At 42.6% G+C, this 22,129-nt stretch overlaps 2 protein-coding genes across 2 annotated transcripts; both read left to right on the forward strand.

The window, feature by feature from the left end:
• Positions 1-2,442: 2,442 nt before the first annotated feature.
• On the forward strand, positions 2,443-8,787 carry LOC143316325 (uncharacterized). The gene is made up of 10 exons (XM_076724214.1): positions 2,443-2,484; positions 3,049-3,173; positions 3,281-3,406; positions 4,097-4,216; positions 4,738-4,902; positions 6,071-6,149; positions 6,308-6,524; positions 6,679-6,989; positions 7,743-8,458; positions 8,544-8,787. Exons 2-10 carry the CDS (start codon positions 3,085-3,087, stop codon positions 8,785-8,787), a joined length of 2,067 nt encoding a protein of 688 aa, XP_076580329.1. The 5' UTR covers positions 2,443-2,484; positions 3,049-3,084.
• LOC143315636 (uncharacterized) lies at positions 8,784-19,390 on the forward strand. The gene is made up of 7 exons (XM_076722964.1): positions 8,784-8,795; positions 11,930-12,078; positions 13,681-13,854; positions 15,039-15,212; positions 17,406-17,579; positions 18,618-18,664; positions 18,833-19,390. Exons 1-7 carry the CDS (start codon positions 8,784-8,786, stop codon positions 19,375-19,377), a joined length of 1,275 nt encoding a protein of 424 aa, XP_076579079.1. The 3' UTR covers positions 19,378-19,390.
• The last annotated feature ends 2,739 nt before the right edge of the window (positions 19,391-22,129 follow it).

The raw sequence follows: 22,129 nt of genomic DNA on the forward strand, positions 1-22,129 counted from the left end.
TGATGCAGTGATCTGAGAGTCCAGGACACTCACAAGGACGATGGACGAGATTTCTCTCTGGATACTGGAGTAATGCTGATGTGTTTTTACTGCCTCCAGCTGTTGGTGGTGTAAAAACATGTCGCTGTCGTTATCTGTCGCTATCTGAGCGTTTTCTGTCTTTTGACAACAGAAATCCATGTTGGTGTCTGTTGAGTTTCTTGTGAAAATCGACAAAATGAGCGTCTGAAGACACATAAAGACGTCTCGACCGTGTCATGAAATTGCTGCCACTGTAAAATAAACATTTCCAGTTGAGGTCATTCAGTCTCTGAAGGAGTTTTGAGTCTGAACGAGCTGCAGTGACTTTTAGTGTTGTTCTTTTTATGCAATGCAGGAATGGACTTCAGGGACAGACTGAACCTCCTGACGTCTGTCTTCAGAGGACAGATGGACCATCACTGTGGGAGAGGAGGCGTCTGGACTGTCCTGCAGTACTGACGGTCCACCTCACGTAAATACACCAACACTAAACGACTGCTTGCATTCAGGAATGAACCGTCTCCTGCAGACATGCTTGATTTAAAGCTTGGATTTTGTAGACTTGGTCAGCTGTGTTAGTGTTTTCTTTGCTTCTTCTTTTAATGAGCGTAGTTTGAAAAATAGACGCTAAGTGCACCCATAAAGTCCACCTCTCTGTTTACAGGGAACTTTCAAGGTAAATTTGTTGGATTCATACAGAAAAAATATGGCTAAACTGAAAAATGAATGTCCTGTTCGACGTATGGTTGATTACCTTAATATATGATGAAATGATGTCTTCAGTGGGTCATCACATACAGATTAAGTCCATATTACTTCTCACTTTCTATGATTAAGACTAAACTAAGTACTCAGACTAAGACTAACCGGTCATATAAATTGAGTTTGTTTTCCATCCAGAATAGTTGGTTCCCATTTCAGACCTCCTCGTGTCTCATGCTCTTCATGCTGCTGCACCTTTAAACCTTCCTGTTAAAACCCCTGATGATAAAAACAGCTGATGCAGCGAGTGTGCTGCCTGGGCGTCTGAAACATCTCATCTTTGGAAACTGTCTTCATGTTGCTGCTGCAAATCATCCAAACCTTTCACACTTCAGGGCTTGAACCCAGGAAGCTCCAGCGTCACGCTGACAAACCCTGATTTGCTGCCAGTAAAAATGCAGTGAAGCAACTCATTAACTGATTGTTTTCAAGCTCTAATTTTTCAATTCATGTTTTTATTTTCATTGAATTCTTGGAAGGAGTCGAAATCCCACATTTGATTTTCCTGAATGTGTTTGATGCAGATTTAATATCCTGTTAATTTTCTGCATATTACGCTCAGAATTTGAAGCCTCCTCTTTAAATCTGTAAATCGGTGCTCCACATGTGTGTTTGGCCTTCAGAAGTGACTGATGAACGTCTCAAAGCCCGATGCCTCCAGCGTCAGTGCTGAAACACTGACTCTAACCCTGCATGTGAATCAGGAGTTTGCGTCTCGTCGGTGTACTTTCCGCTCAGTTTTGTTGCGCTCATCGATTAGCGAATGGCTCTTTCATTCATCTTTCTTTTCAGTCATCATTTGACTTCTTTCTTTGACTCTTTCTCTTTCTCTTGGCAGCCATTTCATTCTCCTCTTTTCTCTCTTTGTTGCTGTTTCTTTGACTCGTCCCCTAATGGTGCTGTTTCATCATTTGTGTGTTTCAGTCGATATCAGCAATAAAGTTTTTTTTAAGTTCTTTTTGTTGTTAAACAGAACAACTGAAACTTTTCTTGTTTTTGTGTCAGAAGTAAAATAAAGTTCAGTAATGTACTGTACTTAAGTACAATTTTAAGGTACTTGTACTTTGCTTGAGTATTTCTACTTCCTGCTACTTTCTTCTGCATTTCTTCCAAAGCTTCAGTTACTTTGGAGATTCACATTATTACTACAAAATATGATCAGAGAATAAACGATGAAGTAAAATTACAGATGAAACTGCAGTATAAAAGTACTGTGAGATGATCCATTCCGAGTACTTTTACTTTGTTCTTTAAGTATGCTCCTTCTGTACTTGTACTCCAGTACAATGTTGATGTGAGTACTTCTCCCTCAGAAATACTAGAAATATCAATAAAAGGCAGAATAAAAAGCTGGGGCCTTTCAGACTTTCTACTTCCTGTTTCCTGTCATTGATGCACATTTGAAATAAAGGTTTTCAGTCATAAAATGTGCTTTTAAAAGAGAAATAGATGAGATAAAGGAGATTAAAGCTCTTTGTGAAGGACATGAGACTGTTTCTGTGTCTGTGACAACAGTGAGGAAAGTCTGTCTCACGTCTCTCTCTCTCGCTCTCTCTCTCTCTCTCTCGCTCTCTCTCTCTCTCTGTCTCCTGCTGCTGCTTCCGTGTGGTGCTGTTACGCTGCTTCCTGTCTGAACTTTACTTTCACTTACTGTTGTCGGTGTGTCGCAGTTTGTTTTCTCCTCTGAAGCTCCAGCTGAAGGTAAAGTAACTCATTTCAGGTGTTTTTTACTCAAGCTGTCGTTAGCTTAGCTTCAGCACAAACGGCATCGATCTGCAGCTCCGTCCATCGTTTCTCCAAACTCAAGTACTGTTATTAAGTACAGTCTGGAAGTACTTGTATTTTACTTGAATATTTCTGCTATTTTAAATTTCTCCTGTGTAAATACTTGACTTTCTCCTTCACTTATCGATGATCGAGGATCATTCAGGCGAAAAGAAACTTTCAGTCATGTTGAATTTACTGAATATTCCACAAACTGAAGCTTCCTGTCAGATTCAGTCAGTGTGTGTCAGTGGATGTCAACGGTCGTCCAGGCATCAAGTGTGTGTTCACTTCACTGCAGCTTCATGGCGCCATCTAGTGGACTGATAGAAGTACAGCAGCTCAGCCTCACACTGCTGCCTGACTGCATTCAGCTGACACTGATATGAAAGACGAGATAACAGCCAATCAGAGGAGGAGCAGCTGATATTTGGACAGGAGAAACCATGAAAGGATGATTTCAGCTGATGTGCACATGAATGATTTGTGTTTCCTCTCCAGATCAAAGTGTGTGTGAGCTGACGTGAGTTCAGCAGCATGAATCGGTGTGAGGACAGAGAGGAGGGAGTCCGTCCCTCTAAAACCAGTCTGTGTGGGGACGATGACGGCCAGACCGAAGCTCAGAGGTGAGACCAGGATCTCTGACTGTCTAGGACTCGTCTCCATGTCAGAGCACTCGAATCTCTCCACCATCATTATTCACACTCAAAGCTCTGTGTGTGTTGTGTTGAAGGCCAGAGCAGCAGGACCCACCAGACTCTGCTGGACCTGGACCTGGACCCAGCTGTGTGTCCTTCAGGAGTGACATGTCACTGGATCGCCTCATTGACTTTAAACAGCAACATGTCTCTGACAGACAGTAAGTTGTTCTCAGTATGAAACTTGTGTTGGACAATTTGACCTGAAATGTCCACATGTCCTCCTCATGTTGTCCACTGCTGATGTTTGTCCTCATTAAATCCAGTCTGACCAGTTGTCCTTCTAATGTTCATGTTGTCCTAGAATGATGATGAAGGTTAGAGCTAGATTAGTGTTAAAGGACATTTGTCCAGTCTGTCCCTAAACAGCACTGACATGTCCACATGTGGACACTGAAAGCTGAGGATAATATGAGGCTTCAGCACAAATCCAGTGGAGACCTTCCAAAGTCTCTTTACCATCAAACTCCCTCGGAATGTTGGACTAAAATGCTTCAGTGACCATCGTCTCTAAATAACAGTCAGGATATTTGTGCTGAGTCTCGTGATGCAAACGTTAGAAAACAGACCAACAGAGTCGGTGCTGATGGACTCCACAGTTTAGTTTGTTGTCTGTCAATCACAGTAAAATCTGCTCAGAAATCAGTCCATTGAGTCCTGCTTTGGTCCAAGATTTGATGGGCAAATGAAGCGATGATCCACAGACTGAAATCATTCAGCTTCATGTTTGATTGAACTTTGGTGTGTTGATCCTTTTCTTGTTGATAGCTGCTAGTTTCTCCAGCAGCTTCTGAGTCTGAAGAAGAAAAAGTCCATTTCCATCCCTGGTGGTCTTCCTCTGTGTCTGACAGGATCTATGGGAGACCAGCCTCTGATGGACCTGGACCTGGACCCAGCTGTGTGTCCTTGAAGAGGAAACGGTCATTTGGTCGCCTTAATCCCTCTAAAGATCGACCGTCTGCTGCAAAGAGGTAAACTGTTAATAACATTAAAATATCACAGATTCTTGTTTGAACTGTTATTTATCAGAGAAGTTTTTTAAACCTGTTTGTTTATTTTCAGCATCGTTCTTCTTCTCATTCGTTTGTATCCTCACATGTGGAAGCTGCCCAGTTTAACCAGTCTTCAACTTTTGACTCCAGTTGAACATTTCCTCCACACACACCTTCTGACTGATGACTGCATGAGTATAAAACAGTGACTTGATTGAGGCGAACAGATGCTAACAAAGGCTAACCCTGATTCCACTGATTGATGGAACATAGGTACACATACTCAAGTACTGTAGAAATAATTTGAGTCCTGCTTTGGTCCAAGATTTGATGGACAAATGAAGCGATGATCCACAGACTGAAATCATTCAGCTTCATGTTTGAACTTTGGTGTGTTGATCCTTTTCTTGTTGATAGCTGCTAGTTTCTCCAGCAGCTTCTGAGTCTGAAGAAGAAAAAGTCAATTTCCATCCCTGGTAGTCTTCCTCTGTGTCTGACAGGATCTATGGGAGACCAGCCTCGGATGGACCTGGACCTGGACCTGGACGTGGATCTGACTCTGGACCTGAATCTGGACCTGGACCCAGCTGTGTGTCCTTGAAGAGTGAATGGTCGATGGGTCGCCTCATTAATTTTATAGGAGATCGACCGTCTGCTGCAAAGAGGTAAACTGTTAATAACATTAAAATATCACAGATTCTTGTTTGAACTGTTATTTATCAGAGAAGTTTTTTCAACCTGTTTGTTTATTTTCAGCATCGTTCTTCTTCTCATTCATTTATATCCTCACATGTGGAAGCTGCCCAGTATAACCAGTCTTCATCTCTTGACTCCAGTTGAACATTTCCTCCACACACACCTTCTGACTGATGACTGCATGAGTATAAAACAGTGACTTGATTGAGGCTAACAGATGCTAACTAAGGCTAACCCTGATTCCACTGAGTTCCTCCATCAAATCAACATGTTGTGGTTTTCAGTCATGTGACAACACAAACACAAACATGTCAGTGATAACAGCTGGACTGAGATCAGCTGCTGTGAAACACAGAATGAAGCAACACAGAGAGTCTGAGGAAACACACAGTCTGTTTGTGATTGATGCTGCTGATGGATTCACAAAGTCAAGAACGACACTGACGGCGGCATCATGGCGCCTCACATCAGGCTGGAGTTGTGCCTCTGTGAAGACGTCTGATGCAGAGAAGGGTGTTATGGGTAACTAAAGGCTGCAGGAGCTCAGAGAGGAGACAAAGCTCAAATGTGTGTTGTGTGTCAAACACGTGGACAAGAACAAATACATGTTGTCCCAGAATAAAAGAAAGAGCCAGAACAACTTCTATGAGCAACAGCTGCACCTGTTTCCTTCATGTAGTCCAGAGAAGAACGTTCCAGCTTTCATTTGAAACACAGCTGGATGTGAAATCACCCTCAGCTTTGCTTTGATCCAGTATTCTCTGCTTCTCTCTTTGCTTTTCTCATGTTTCACTCACTTTATTGTGATTCACTGCCAATTTGTGCTGGACAGGTAGCATCCAGTTAGCTTGTGTGAGCTGTGTGATGCTGTCCACAGTATTATAGGGGTCAGTGAGAACTGGAGGGACTCAACCAGACAAGCTGGTGAACCAACACAGTAAAGTGAAAGCTGCACAGAAATGCAGACTGGACTGTTGATTCACGGTGGGATCAGCAGTACGAGCAACACTTTAATGTCAATGGAAACCATCTGATTCAATGTTGGAATCAACACTTCAGCTCAAAGGACCTTCAGCTGGTGTTTGTCTCTGTGTGGACGGACATGATGTGAGCTAATTCTTCATGATTCCTCCACAGAGTCCACCAGGAGAGCTCAGAGGTTCCCAGTGGTCAGTCTGCCCAGCAGCATCAAACCCACCTGGACTCCATATTTGTGGTATGTACATGAACAACAGCTGCTTTCACATCTATTCTGTTCACAATAATCTCCACGCTGCACTTTTTAGACCAGTGGACCGTCAGTCTGTCCAACATGGATCTGATGTTTGCTTCCATGATTTCAGTTTGTGTCATTCATATCATCTTCTGTTCCAGCTGCTGGAGGAGAACATTGTCTCTTTTGTGAGGAATGAGCTGAAGAAGATCAAGACGGTTCTGATTTCAGATGACCCAGAATGCTTCGAGAGTCAGGGGGAGGATGAGGATGACGATGCAGAGCAGAGGAGGCGCAGCAGAGAGGCATTTCTGAAGATCACACTGCACTTCTTGAGGAGAATGAAGGAGGAGGAGCTGGCTGAGCGTCTGCAGAGCAGTAAGAGGATTTCTCTAAAGGTTTAACTGCTGGATCAGTGGAACATTCACTGATGTCTCAACAGATGGACCAAAATATGTTCAGACAAGGACATTAAAATCTCATCTAAACTTTATCAGTCACTTATTGATTTATTTGTTGTGTCTTCATTCAGAACATCTTGCCTCAGTTTGTCGGCGTAAACTTAAATCGAACCTGAAGGAGAAGTTCCAGTGTGTATTTGAAGGGATCGCTAAAGCAGGAAAGCGGACCCTCCTGAATCGGATCTACACAGAGCTCTTCATCACAGAGGGAGGGACTGGACAGGTCAATGATGAACATGAGGTCAGACAGATTGAAACAGCATGCAGGAAACCACACGGACCAGAAACCACAATCAGACAAAAAGACATCTTTAAACCACCTGGACGAGATGAACCAATCAGAACAGTGATGACAAAGGGAGTGGCTGGCATTGGGAAGACGGTCTTAACACAGAAGTTCACTCTGGACTGGGCTGAAGACAAAGCCCACCAGGACATGCAGTACATGTTTCCATTCACTTTCAGAGAGCTGAATGTGCTGAGAGAGAAAAAGTTCAGCTTGGTGGAACTTGTTCATCACTTCTTTCCTGAAACCAAAGAAGCAGGAATCTGCAGGTTTGAAGAGTTCAGGGTTTTGTTCATCCTTGACGGTCTGGATGAGTGTCGACTTCCTCTGGACTTCCACAACAATGAGATCCTGACTGAAGTTACAAAGTCCACCTCAGTGGATGTGCTGCTGACAAACCTCATCAGGAGGAACCTGCTTCCCTCTGCTCGCCTCTGGATAACCACACGACCTGCAGCAGCCAATCAGATCCCTCCTGAGTGTGTTGACATGGTGACAGAGGTCAGAGGGTTCACTGATGAACAGAAGGAGAAGTACTTCAGGAAGAGGTTCAGAGATAAAGAGCAGGCCAACAGAATCATCTCCCACATCAAGACATCACGAAGCCTCCACATCATGTGCCACATCCCGGTCTTCTGCTGGATCACTGCTATAGTTCTGGAGGATGTGATGAAGACCAGAGAGGAAGGAGATCTGCCCAAGACCCTGACTCAGATGTACATCCACTTCCTGGTGGTTCAGTCCAAAGTGAAGAACATCAAGTATGATGGAGGAGCTGAGTCAGATCCTCAGTGGACTCCAGAGAGCAGGAAGATGATTGAGACTCTGGGAAAACTGGCTTTTGAGCAGCTGCAGAAAGGAAACCTGATCTTCTATGAATCAGACCTGACAGAGTGTGGCATCAATATCAGAGCAGCCTCAGTATACTCAGGAGTGTTCACACAGATCTTCAAGGAGGAGAGAGGACTGTACCAGGACAAGGTGTTCTGCTTCGTCCATCTGAGTGTTCAGGAGTTTCTGGCTGCTCTTCATGTCCATCTGACCTTCATCAAATCTGGAGTCAATCTGCTGTCAGAAGAACAAACAAGCTACCATGACTCTGCAGAGACACAGCTCCACCAGAGTGCAGTGGACAAGGCCTTACAGAGTCCAAATGGACACCTGGACTTGTTCCTCCGATTCCTCCTGGGTCTTTCCCTGCAGACCAATCAGACTCTCCTACAAGGCCTGCTGACACAGACAGGAAGTGGCTCAGAAACCAATCAGGTAACAGTCGAGTACATCAAGAAGAGGATTGAAGAGACGCCTTCTGCAGAGAAAAGCATCAATCTGTTCCACTGTCTGAATGAGCTGAATGATCGTTCTCTGGTGGATCAGATCCAACAGTTTCTGAGTTCAGGAAGTCTCTCCACAGATGAACTGTCTCCTGCTCAGTGGTCAGCTCTGGTCTTCATCTTACTGTCATCAGAAAAAGATCTGGACGTGTTTGACCTGAAGAAATTCTCTGCTTCAGAGGAGGCTCTTCAGAAGCTGCTGCCAGTGGTCAAAGCCTCCAACAAAGCTCTGTAAGTACAGAGATAGTGAAGTTTCTTCATCAATAAATACTCTGATATCTAACTTACTGTTTGCTTCCTTCCTGTGTCTCTTCAGACTGAGTGGCTGTAACCTCTCAAAGAGAAGCTGTGAAGTTCTGTCCTCAGTCCTCAGATCACAGTCCTCCAGTCTGAGAGAGCTGGACCTCAGTAACAACAACAACCTGCAGGATTCAGGAGTGAAGCTGCTGTCTGCTGGACTGGAGAGTCCACACTGTCCACTGGAAACTCTCAGGTCAGATCAAGTTACTGTTTGTATTGACAAGTATAGACGCCGTATCACGTGTAGCTCTGGAGGATGAACTACGATGTAAGTTTGACAAAACAGCTTTCCTTGTTCACTGAGGTTTCCTTCATCAGCCTCTGTGCAGATTCCACAAGAAGAGATGTTTGGTTCATCAAAACTGTGAATGTGACCTGAAGCAAACAGGGACAAAATGATTGATTACCAGCTAAATGCAAGAAGGTTCCTGTAGCTGAAAAACAACATGAAGCATCAGGTTTGTTCTGCTGTGGTCTCACGGCTTTGAACGTCTGGCTCAGCAGGTCTGCAGACAGAACGTATTCCCTCAGCTGAGAGTCTGGATCCTCATAGAGAAAACCATCAGGAGAAGAATTAAAGTTCAGTCTGAAACTGTGAACAGAACCTCGTCTGGAGCAGGTCAGGTGTGGGCAGGGTTTGTTTTGACCAGAGAGAGAGGACTCATCAGGGAAGATGGCGACTGCAGGGTCCATCCAATGGCTGGACAGGCTGCTGTTGGCAGGTCCTGGTCCCGTCTCAGAGCTGGGTCTGGGTCCAGCTCGCCAGAGAATGAAGCAAAGTGGTGCTTGATGTGTGTGGCCATCAGGAGGGATTGTGACAGCCTCAACCACAGACACAACCAGAGCTCCACAGAACACAGCCTCTATGGCTGACTCAAACTGTTCCTCTGAATATATCACACAACTCTGAGCTTTCAGTCAGTGGAACAGCAGCACAGCTGTGTTCTTACAGACATGAGGACAATGAATGGACGCCTGCGTGGACTGAGAGACGCTCAGTGAATTATTTCCTACCAGCTCAGTGAACTGATAGCTGAAACTTCAGTGGCACTCACAAAGATAGGAAATTTGTGTTTCAGTCTCTCAGACTCTGAAACTTCACTGCTGAAAATATCTGAAGTATATTCAGATTATCTGTTTGCAAAAAACCTTTTCAAACATGGAAAATATTTCTACAGCTAAACTTTCATTTGTGGGTTTTTTTCAATTAAACTCACACATTCAGATTCGTGCATACTATTTTTTCACAATCACACAAAAGACGATGTTCGACCGAAGGCTGTGAAATTATTTCTGAACATCATTTCAAAAAAACTCAAAATATCAATGAGCCTCATTTTCTCTCAGATTCATTTTTTATATCATGTGACGTTGGTTTCTGGATGTCTGTTTATTCCTGATTCACTGATGATTTATTGTCACATCTACAACATGTTTATGATGGAACAGCAAAGATTTGAACACACGCTGAGAAGAGACTCAACATTTTAAAATAAATGTTCTTTTTCTTCTTCTTTTTCTTCTTCTTCTTCTTCTTCTTCTTCTTCTTCTTCTTCTTCAGACTGAGTGGCTGTAACCTCTCAAAGAGAAGCTGTGAAGTTCTGTCCTCAGTCCTCAGATCACAGTCCTCCAGTCTGAGAGAGCTGGACCTGAGTAACAACAACCTGCAGGGTTCAGGAGTGAAGCTGCTGTCTGCTGGACTGGAGAGTCCACACTGTCCACTGGAAACTCTCAGGTCAGATCAAGTTACTGTTTGTTTTGACAAGCATAGAGGCTGTATCACGTGTAGCTCTGGAGGATGAACTCTGAAATCAGTTTGACAAAACTTTTTAGTGTGTTCTTCTTTGTGTGAGCTGCCTCTACAAAACAGCTTTATTTGTTCACTGAGGTTTCCTTCATCAGCATCTGTGCAGATTCCTGTAAGAAGAGATGTTTGGTTCATCAACACTGTCCCTGCAAATAAGACAAGAGAGACATGCTGACAGAAAGCTACGAGCCGATGATAAATACCAATAAACTCATCAGTTGTTCTATTAGCTGCAGTACCAGCAGTGTCAAATGAAACTGACAGTAAATCAGGACCAAATATAAAACCAGGATCCAAAGTGGTCTCTAGATTCTGTACCTTCATCATTCTTTTAGTGTGTTGAAGATCTGCTGTCCCAGATTTAAAGTGTTAATATGACCTGAAGCAAACAGAGACAAAATGATTGATTACCAGCTAAATGCAAGAAGGTTCCTGTGGCTGAAAACAACATGAAGCATCAGGTTTGTTCTGCTGTGGTCACACGGCTTTGAACGTCTGGCTCAGCAGGTCTGCAGACAGAACGTATTCCCTCAGCTGAGAGTCTGGATCCTCATAGAGAAAACCATCAGGAGAAGAATTAAAGTTCAGTCTGAAACTGCGAACAGAACCTCGTCTGGAGCAGGTCAGGTGTGGGCAGGGTTTGTTTTGACCAGAGAGAGAGGACTCATCAGGGAAGATGGCGACTGCAGGGTCCATCCAATGGCTGGACAGACTGCTGTTGGCAGGTGCTGGTCCAGTCTCAGAGCTGGGTCTGGGTCCAGCTCGCCAGAGAATGAAGCAAAGTGGTGCTTGATGTGTGTGGCCATCAGGAGGGATTGTGACAGCCTCAACCACAGACACAACCAGAGCTCCACAGAACACAGCCTCTATGGCTGACTCAAACTGTTCCTCTGAATATATCACACAACTCTGAGCTTTCAGTCAGTGGAACAGCAGCACAGCTGTGTTCTTACAGACATGAGGACAATGAATGGATGCCTGCGTGGACTGAGAGACGCTCAGTGAATTATTTCCTACCAGCTCAGTGAACTTGTAAATGAAACTTCAGTGTCACTCACAAAGATAGGAAATTTGTGTTTCAGTCTCTCAGACTCTGAAACTTCACTGCTGAAAATATCTGAAGTATATTCAGATTATCTGTTTGCACAAAACCCTTTCAAACATGGAAAATATTTCTACAGCTAAACTTTCATTTGTGAGATTTTTTAAATCAAATTCACACATTCGGATTCGTGCATACTATTTTTTCACATGTACACAAAAGATGATGTTCAACTGAAGGCTGTGAAATTATTTCTGAACATCATTTCACAAAAACTCAAAATATCAATGAGCGTCATTTTCTCCCAGTTTCATTTTCTTTTTTTATATCATGTGATGTTGGTTTCTGGATGTCTGTTTGTTCCTGATTCAGTGATGATTTATTGTCACATCTACAACATGTTTATGATGGAACAGCAAAGATTTGAACACACGCTGAGAAGAGACTCAACATTTTAAAATAAATGTTCTTTTTCTTCTTCTTTTTCTTCTTCTTCTTCTTCTTCTTCTTCTTCTTCTTCTTCTTCAGACTGAGTGGCTGTAACCTCTCAAAGAGAAGCTGTGAAGTTCTGTCCTCAGTCCTCAGATCACAGTCCTCCAGTCTGAGAGAGCTGGACCTGAGTAACAACAACCTGCAGGGTTCAGGAGTGAAGCTGCTGTCTGCTGGACTGGAGAGTCCACACTGTCCACTGGAAACTCTCAGGTCAGATCAAGTTACTGTTTGTTTTGACAAGCATAGAGGCTGTATCACGTGTAGCTCTGGAGGATGAACTCTGAAATCAGTTTGACAAAACTTTTTAGTGTGTTCTTCTTTGTGTGAGCTGCCTCTACAAAACAGCTTTATTTGTTCACTGAGGTTTCCTTCATCAGCATCTGTGCAGATTCCTGTAAGAAGAGATGTTTGGTTCATCAACACTGTCCCTGCAAATAAGACAAGAGAGACATGCTGACAGAAAGCTACGAGCCGATGATAAATACCAATAAACTCATCAGTTGTTCTATTAGCTGCAGTACCAGCAGTGTCAAATGAAACTGACAGTAAATCAGGACCAAATATAAAACCAGGATCCAAAGTGGTCTCTAGATTCTGTACCTTCATCATTCTTTTAGTGTGTTGAAGATCTGCTGTGTCAGATTTAAAGTGTTAATATGACCTGAAGCAAACAGAGACAAAATGATTGATTACCAGCTAAATGCAAGAAGGTTCCTGTGGCTGAAAACAACATGAAGCATCAGGTTTGTTCTGCTGTGGTCACATGGCTTTGAACGTCTGGCTCAGCAGGTCTGCAGACAGAACGTATTCCCTCAGCTGAGAGTCTGGACCCTCATAGAGAAAACCATCAGGAGAAGAATTAAAGTTCAGTCTGAAACTGTGAACAGAACCTTGTCTGGAGCAGGTCAGGTGTGGGCAGGGTTTGTTTTGACCAGAGAGAGAGGACTCATCAGGGAAGATGGCGACTGCAGGGTCCATCCAATGGCTGGACAGACTGCTGTTGGCAGGTGCTGGTCCAGTCTCAGAGCTGGGTCTGGGTCCAGCTCGCCAGAGAATGAAGCAAAGTGGTGCTTGATGTGTGTGGCCATCAGGAGGGATTGTGACAGCCTCAACCACAGACACAACCAGAGCTCCACAGAACACAGCCTCTATGGCTGACTCAAACTGTTCCTCTGAATATATCACACAACTCTGAGCTTTCAGTCAGTGGAACAGCAGCACAGCTGTGTTCTTACAGACATGAGGACAATGAATGGACGCCTGCGTGGACTGAGAGACGCTCAGTGAATTATTTCCTACCAGCTCAGTGAACTTGTAAATGAAACTTCAGTGTCACTCACAAAGATAGGAAATTTGTGTTTCAGTCTCTCAGACTCTGAAACTTCACTGCTGAAAATATCTGAAGTATATTCAGATTATCTGTTTGCACAAAACCTTTTCAAACATGGAAAATATTTCTACAGCTAAACTTTCATTTGTGAGATTTTTTAAATCAAACTCACACATTCAGATTCGTGCATACTATTTTTTCACATGTACACAAAAGATGATGTTCAACTGAAGGCTGTGAAATTATTTCTGAACGTCATTTCACAAAAACTCAAAATATCAATGAGCCTCATTTTCTCCCAGTTTCATTTTTTTTTTTTAATATCATGTGATGTTGGTTTCTGGATGTCTGTTTGTTCCCGATTCAGTGATGATTTATTGTCACATCTACAACATGTTTATGATGGAACAGCAAAGATTTGAACACACGCTGAGAAGACTCAACATTTTAAAATAAATGTTCTTTTTCTTCTTCTTCTTCAGACTGAGTGGCTGCAACCTCTCAGAGAGAAGCTTTGAAGTTCTGTCGTCAGTCCTCAGATCCCAGTCCTCCAGTCTGAGAGAGCTGGACCTGAGTCACAACAACCTGCAGTATTCAGGAGTGAAGCTACTGTCTGCTGGACTGGAGAGTCCACACTGTGCACTGAAAACTCTCAGGTCAGATCAAGTTACTGTTTGTGTTGACAGATTTAAGTTAGTTCTGTACATTTAGAGATTTGTTTAGTTTAAACAGTCTGTCATGTCTTGATTTGAATCTTTTAGTCTGTTTTTTTTATTTTCAGATCTCTGACAATTTGATGATTTTGATTTTGTGCAATGATGATCAGAAATAATTTTCCAGCCTGCAGTCGTAGATCATCTTTTCTGTGCATGTCAGAAAAATGTGTGCACGTGTCTGAATGTGCGATTTCAGAAAAAAAAAAAATCCCTCAAATTCAAGTCTGCAGATGTGTCATGAAGCCTTGTAGCTGTAGAAATATTTTGCGTATCTGTAATTGAAATCTGTGCAGGAATATCTTCCACAGTGAGGTTTCACAAAGTGCAGCATGGGTCATTAAATCTGATGAATTTATTATTGATCAGAGTGCTGAGTCATGGGAGACAAGAATTCTGAAGGACTATGAGTCAGCAGTTTATGTCCAGCACAGAGGCTGTCTCATGTGAAGTTCAGTGGGATGAAGGACAAAACAAATTGGACCAAGCCAGGCTTCCTCTGTGTGAGCTGCCTCAACTAAACATGAACTCCAGGCAGAGATAACGGCCTCACGACGGTGGTTATCAGCTTCCTTTGTTAACTCAGGTTTCCTTCATCAGGCTCTGTGCACGTTCCCATAAAAAGAGATGTTTGCACCATCATTTGACTCTTTGTCACCACAAAAAGGACCAATCATGTCCCCCCTCCTTCAGTCCAGAGGAACAGGTTGTTATGATGGAGAGCTTTGGAGAATGTAACAAATAAAAGAGGAAAATCAAGACTGTTGCTGCACATAAGACGAGAGAGGAATGCTGGAAGAAAACTGCTGATCCTTTAAATCATTCACTTCATGTATTTGTTTCAGCACTCAGTCACTCTCAGAGCCTCCTGTTTATTTCTAACTGCACATTCAAGAGTCTGAAACTTTAAACGTCATCCAGCAGATTTAAACATGAGACTCAGGAACTGGATTCAGGTCTGACACTGTCCCCTCATGAAGGACACATGACTGTGTTGTTACAGACGTGAAGACAATGATTGAACATCTACAACATGTTTATGATGGAACAGCAAAGATTTGAACACACGCTGAGAAGAGACTCAACATTTTAAAACAAATGTTCTTTTTCTTCTTCTTCTTCTTCAGACTGAGTCGCTGTAACCTCTCAAAGAGAAGCTGTAAAGTTCTGTCCTCAGTCCTCAGATCACAGTCCTCCAGTCTGAGAGAGCTGGACCTCAGTAACAACAACCTGAAATATTCAGGAGTGAAGCTGCTGTCTGCTGGACTGGAGAGTCCACACTGTCCACTGGAAACTCTCAGGTCAGATCAAGTTACTGTTTTTATTGACAAGTACAGACGCCGTATTACGTGTAGCTCTGGAGGATGAACTACGATGTAAGTTTGACAAAAGAGCTTTCTTTGTTCACTGAGGTTTCCTTCATCAGCCTGTGTGCAGATTCCAAAAGAAGAGATGTTTGGTTCATCAAAACTGTTCCTGCAAATAAGACAAGAGAGACATGCTGACAGAAAGCTATGAGCCGATGATAAATACCAATAAACTCATCAGTTGTTGTATTAGCTACAGTACCAGCAGTGTCAAATGAAACTGACAGTAAATCAGGACCAAACATAAAACCAGAATCCAAAGTGGTCTCTAGATTCTGTACCTTCATCATTCTTTTAGTGTGTTGAAGATCTGCTGTGTCAGATTTAAAGTGTTTATGTGACCTGAAGCAAACAGGGACAAAATGATTGATTACCAGCTAAATGCAAGAAGGTTCCTGTGGCTGAAAACAACATGAAGCATCAGGTTTGTTCTGCTGTGGTCACACTGCTTTGAACGTCTGGCTCAGCAGGTCTGCAGACAGAACGTATTCCCTCAGCTGAGAGTCTGGATCCTCATAGAGAAAACCATCAGGAGAAGAATTAAAGTTCAGTCTGAAACTGTGAACAGAACCTCGTCTGGAGCAGGTCAGGTGTGGGCAGGGTTTGTTTTGACCAGAGAGAGAGGACTCATCAGGGAAGATGGCGACTGCAGGGTCCATTCAATGGCTGGACAGGCTGCTGTTGGCAGGTGCTGGTCCAGTCTCAGAGCTGGGTCTGGGTCCAGCTCGCCAGAGAATGAAGCAAAGTGGTGCTTGATGTGTGTGGCCATCAGGAGGGATTGTGACAGCCTCAACCACAGACACAACCAGAGCTCCACAGAACACAGCCTCTATGGCTGACTCAAACTGTTCCTCTGAATATATCACACAACTCTGAGCTTTCAGTCAGTGGAACAGCAGCACAGCTGTGTTCTTACAGACATGAGGACAATGAACGGACGCCTGTGGACTGAGAGACACTCAGTGAATAATTTCCTACCAGCTCAGTGAACTTGTAAATGAAACTTCAGTGTCACTCACAAAGATAGGAAATTTGTGTTTCAGTCTCTCAGACTCTGAAACTTCACTGCTGAAAATATCTGAAGTATATTCAGATTATCTGTTTGCACAAAACCTTTTCAAACATGGAAAATATTTCTACAGCTAAACTTTCATTTGTGAGATTTTTTAAATCAAACTCACACATTCAGATTCGTGCATACTATTTTTTCACATTCACACAAAAGATGATGTTCGACTGAAGGCTGTGAAATTATTACTGAACATATATTTTGCATCTCTGTAATTTAAATCTGTGCAGGAATATTTTCCACAGTGAGATTTCACAAAGTGCAGCATGGGTCATTAAATCTGATGAATTTACTATTGATCAGAGTGCTGAGTCATGGGAGACAAGAATTCTGAAGGACTATGAATCAGCAGTTTAAGTCCAGCACAGAGGCTGTCTCATGTGAAGCTCAGTGGGATGAAGGACAAAACAAATTGGACCAAGCCAGGCTTCCTCTGTGTGAGCTGCCTCAACTAAACATGAACTCCAGGCAGAGATAACGGCATCACGACGGTGGTTATCAGCTTCCTTTGTTAACTCAGGTTTCCTTCATCAGGCTCTGTGCATGTTCCCATAAAAAGAGATGTTTGCTCCATCATTTGACTCTTTGTCACCACATAAAGGACCAATCATGTCCCCCCTCCTTCAGTCCAGAGGAACAGGTTTTTATAATGGAGAGCTTTGGAGAATGTAAAAAATAAAAGAGGAAAATCAAGACTGTTGCTGCACATAAGACGAGAGAGGAATGCTGGCAGAAAACTGCTGATCCTTTAAATCATTCACTTCATATATTTGTTTCAGCACTCAGTCACTCTCAGAGCCTCCTGTTTATTTCTAACTGCACATTCAAGAGTCTGAAACTTTAAACTTCATCCAGCAGGTTCAAACATGACACTCAGGAACTGGATTCAGGTCTGACACTGTCCCCTCATGAAGGACACATGACTGTGTTCTTACAGACATGAAGACAATGAATGAACATCTACAACATGTTTATGATGGAACAGCAAAGATTTGAACACATTCTGAGAAGAGACTCAACATTTTAAAATAAATGCTCTTTTTCTTCTTGTTCTTCAGACTGAGTGGCTGTAACCTCTCAGAGAGAAGCTGTGAAGTTCTGTCCTCAGTCCTCAGATCTCAGTCCTCCAGTCTGAGAGAGCTGGACCTGAGTAACAACAACCTGCAGGATTCAGGAGTGAAGCTGCTGTCTGCTGGACTGGAGGATCCTCACTGCAGACTGGACACTCTCAGGTATGAAGAGGGTGCTGCAGCCACAGTCAGTCAGTGTGAAAGAGGAGGAAGAGCTGGAAACATGTTGTCTGTCTTTTTGGTTGATGGTGGATGTGAGTGAGACATGAACAATCACACATGTAGAAACCTTTGTCCTTTGATCACAACATAAACACTGGTTGAACATGAAAAGGACATATTTGTGTTGGAGGTCTCAAGGAGAACATCTCCAGGAACAAACATGATAATGACCTGTTGGTCATAATTGATGCAGTTTGGACAGATCTCTGCATGGAAAAAGAACTGTCTGTCTGTTTGACAAATGTCCTGTTTGTCCTCAAAAGACATAAAAACAAGCTTCCAATAAGTCCAAAGCAGTTCTATTTAGTTCAATCTGCTGGAACCTGACAACCACAGGACAGAGCAGGACTTTTGAGATGCTTCATTCAAGTGTTTTTCTCAAAATGTTGGACTGTTCCTTCATCAGTGGAGAACAATTGGACTGAACATGGTCTTCACAGCAAACATGGCTTGTAAATATTTCCATGTGCAGACATCAAGTGGCTCTTCTTGTCCTGGTGAACTTCAGGAAGTTTGAATTCCACACAATAGAGTCATGATGACTTGTCTCAGATATTGAATTTATTGACAGTATTCACACTTCTAATGAACACATGAAGCATCGTCACATGGGACATGACGAGGAGAACCGTGTCCAATAATCAATGAAAGCTCTGTTGGTTTGTTCAGTGAAGACAAAGTCAGACTGATTATTGATCATCACAGGTGGGAGAGCGAGAGAGCGATCAATGAGTGAAGCAGCTTAGAATAGAAGTCAGCAACAGATTGAAATGAGGAAATGAGCTGATGAAGGCAGATTTAATGATGAGAGAGAATCAGTGTTGCTGTCAGTGTCTGAGCAGAGCTGAAGAGGTTTAGGGGCAGCAGGGAGAAGCAGGCCGGATCAACATGTTGTGTTTGTGTGTATGAGAGTGATTTAACGTCCATGTTTGCATGCTGAAAGAGGACATGCTGCTCTGACCCCCCTCCTCCTTTCAGGGTGGAGCCTGCTGGAGTCCGATGGTTGAGACCAGGTCTGAGGAAGTGTAAGTGTGTCTTTAATTTGACTGATGAAAACAAAGCACAGCACATTCAGCCATCTTCAAACTGTGACATCACTCATTCACATCTCTGATGTCATCATCAAACTGTCCATCAATCAACAGATGATGGATCAATAACTGCAGCTGTTTTCTTCTTCTTCTCTCCATCAGATTCCTGTGAACTCAAACTGGACACAAACACAGTGAACAGAAACATCAAACTGTCTGACAACAACAGGACAATGACGTATGTGAGAGAGGATCAGTCATATCCTGATCATCCAGACAGGTTTGACTCGTGTCCTCAGCTGCTGTGTGGAACTGGTCTGACTGGTCGCTGTTACTGGGAGATCGAGTGTAGAGGAAGAGTTGATGTATCAGTCAGTTACAGAAGAATCAGAAGGAAAGGAGACAGTGATGAGTGTTTGTTTGGAGATAATGATCATTCCTGGAGACTGGACTGCTCTGATGGTTGTTACTCTGTCTGTCACAATAAGAGAATAACATCCTCCTCCTCCTCCTCCTCCTCTGTCTCTCACAGAGTAGGAGTGTATGTGGACTGTCCTGCTGGCACTCTGTCCTTCTACAGAGTCTCCTCTGACTCACTGATCCACCTCCACACCTTCAACACCACATTCACTGAACCTCTTTATCCTGGCTTTGGGTTCTGGTTCAGGTCCTGGTCTGGTTCCTCAGTGTCTCTGTGTCCTCTGTAGGAGGGAGAGTCTCCTCCTGTTAGAGAAATACTGCTGAACAGATCAGTTGAGTCTGTGCAGGATCTCAGTCACATCAGTCTTTCAGGTTATTGGAATAAATTGATCAATGAACTTTGTTGAAAATGACTGAAAAGATTCCTCATTTACTTTGTGAACTTCTTCCACTTCCAGTCCTTTAAAGATGGAAGCTGTGATCATTAAACTGTGGAAACGCTGTTGACTTGAACCTTCAGCTGTGCGTTGATTTCAGTTCTGGATCTTGTTCCAATCAAAGCTGAATGTTGCTGTGAGTGTTTGTTGTGTCTCTCAGATCAGGACTAGAGGTCCACCGATACGGTTTTTTCAGGGCTGATACAGATTATTAGAAATCAAGGAGACGGATAACCGTTAAAATATCAGATATCACCTTGATTGTTTCACTTCATGTTGTGTTTTCATGGTTCATTTTACTCAACAACATCGAGCTGAACCGAGAATCAAGTGAGCACAAACTAATTCCTGATGGCTGATAACACTTGAACTGTTTGTTGACGTATTAAGACATGAGGAAGGAGACAGCAACCTTCAAAATCCAAGACAAGTGACCACAGCGAGAGCAGCACAGGTTTCCCTCAACACCAGAGACAACCTGAGGGACGTGGACCTCGTTAGCAGACGTCCACTTCATTCAAACAACTTTATTACCACCATTGGTGGCTGATAACATGTCGTGATACTGTTTGTGACTCAAACTTTGATTTGGAGTCAAGTTTCATCTTCGAAAGCAGAAAAACAAGTTTGGAAATCATTGTTAAACAAATCTGTCAAAGACTTTTAGAAAAGTCTTCAAACTTCAACGGTACATGAGAAACAACTGGAAAAAAGGAAACTTTTTTTTTTATACTTTATTGTGTCAGTACAGTATACGACATTCCTACAATACACATCCTGTTATTTAAATAACTTGACACAATATTTAGTTTTTTGTTATCTTTCACCTGTGTGGCACAGTCAAACATAACCTTTCATAACTTAAAATACATAAACACAAATACCCCAAAAGTAAGCAAAATAACCAGACAGTATTCCCTAGTTTCCAACTTCATCTAGTAACGCAGGCAATGAATTATGTATATCTGTGAGGTACATATACATATACTTGCTCCAGGGCGAGTATACTGCAGTCAATAGACTGTCGCGCATGTGGGATGGTTTGCAGGCGAGCGATGTGATTTTACCTTATAGAGCGAGAATTAACAAATGATTCGTTCGAGGGACTCATCTGCTTCTCACTATGGTCAATCACATGTATTTTAAGTGATCAATTTTCAATGGCATTTCAACATCGTTCACAACATGCGTTAGACAATTCTTATGAATAATGACAACATTCAACAATAATCATGATAACATTCTCGAATATTCATCCTAATAAACATGATGACTAAGGGTATAACTAACTTAATTTGACAAAGAAATAAAGAAAGGCAGACTATATTTGCCAAAATGATTATCGCTATTATTGTTACTACTAATAACTGTCTCATGTCAAGCATATGCAACCTAACCGCTACGAAACTCTAGATGGCAGTATGGATCCATGGCAGAAACTCAGACCAACTTTTTAGGAGAGTTAAAATCACAGTTTTATCATTTTATAAGCTAGAAACACTGAAGAGCATTGATATCATACAGATTATGAGCTTTGTGTATATTGTAAGAACATCCAAAATTAAATCAAACATAGAGATGTCGTTATCCTGGTGTGATAAAAAAAAGAGGCACACAGACATACCCGCATCCCTGAAAGGATGAGGAAGAGGTGTTTCTAAGCCAGATGTCCTGTCTCTCTCTGAAATCACACCTCCCTTTGAACAGTCCAAATGATCAATAACTCTTAAAAGTGAATTCAACAAAATCCTGAGCTGAATCCTGTATGGGCTCTCAGGTCAATCCAGTAACACCTGGAGCGAAACCTCATCCATATAAGGACCTGTGTTCCAAAGCCCTGGTCCACTCCTTTGATACGTCACAAAGTGGCTTTGATCTATCAGAGATGACATCAACATTCCACTGAGCTCAGGGCTTGAGGGAGATCATTGGTTTCCATAGCAACAATAAAGACAATATTGAAGTCCTCATTGGCAACTGCAAAGTAAAATCAATCAAACCAGAGAAATCCCTTCTGAACCCACTGAAAATGGTTAGAAACCAGCAAAAACTGCTGCAGGCTGACTGCTGGTCAACCTGTGAAAAACTCTGATCCACCTGTCCACCTGAAAGAGTGAGACACGTAATGACCACTAAATCATACAAGATCACTAAAACAACTTACTGTCAGCCTAGTATGAAACTGGGACATAAACATGAGAGGACCATGTCCATCATCCACATTACATGGTCACTTTCGTAACATTTAGGTAAAATTGTTTTTGTTTGGTCACATGCAAAGAAGTTTTACAACACAGCTTTGAGACCAATGCCATGTTACTTGTAATCCATGTTTTAGATTTGACCAAAAAAAAAAACCAAGCCATAATTCAAATCACAAATTCTTGTAAAATACATCCTTGCCTTAATAAAAACCAAAAATGACACCAAAGTACCTTATCATGCTGTCTGTTTTTTTCGCAGACACGGTTCCAGTGTATCCGCAGGTAACAACGTCGTCAGTCAGGTCACTGATGATGTCATTACCAGCGCTGGTCATCTGAAAACAGATCAGGCGTCAAGTCAAATTAAGCTGCATTATATCATTGTTCTCTGCAGGCAA

Source organism: Chaetodon auriga, chromosome 23, assembly GCF_051107435.1.
Source record: "Chaetodon auriga isolate fChaAug3 chromosome 23, fChaAug3.hap1, whole genome shotgun sequence".
In the NCBI taxonomy this organism is placed as follows: Eukaryota; Metazoa; Chordata; class Actinopteri; order Chaetodontiformes; family Chaetodontidae; genus Chaetodon; species Chaetodon auriga.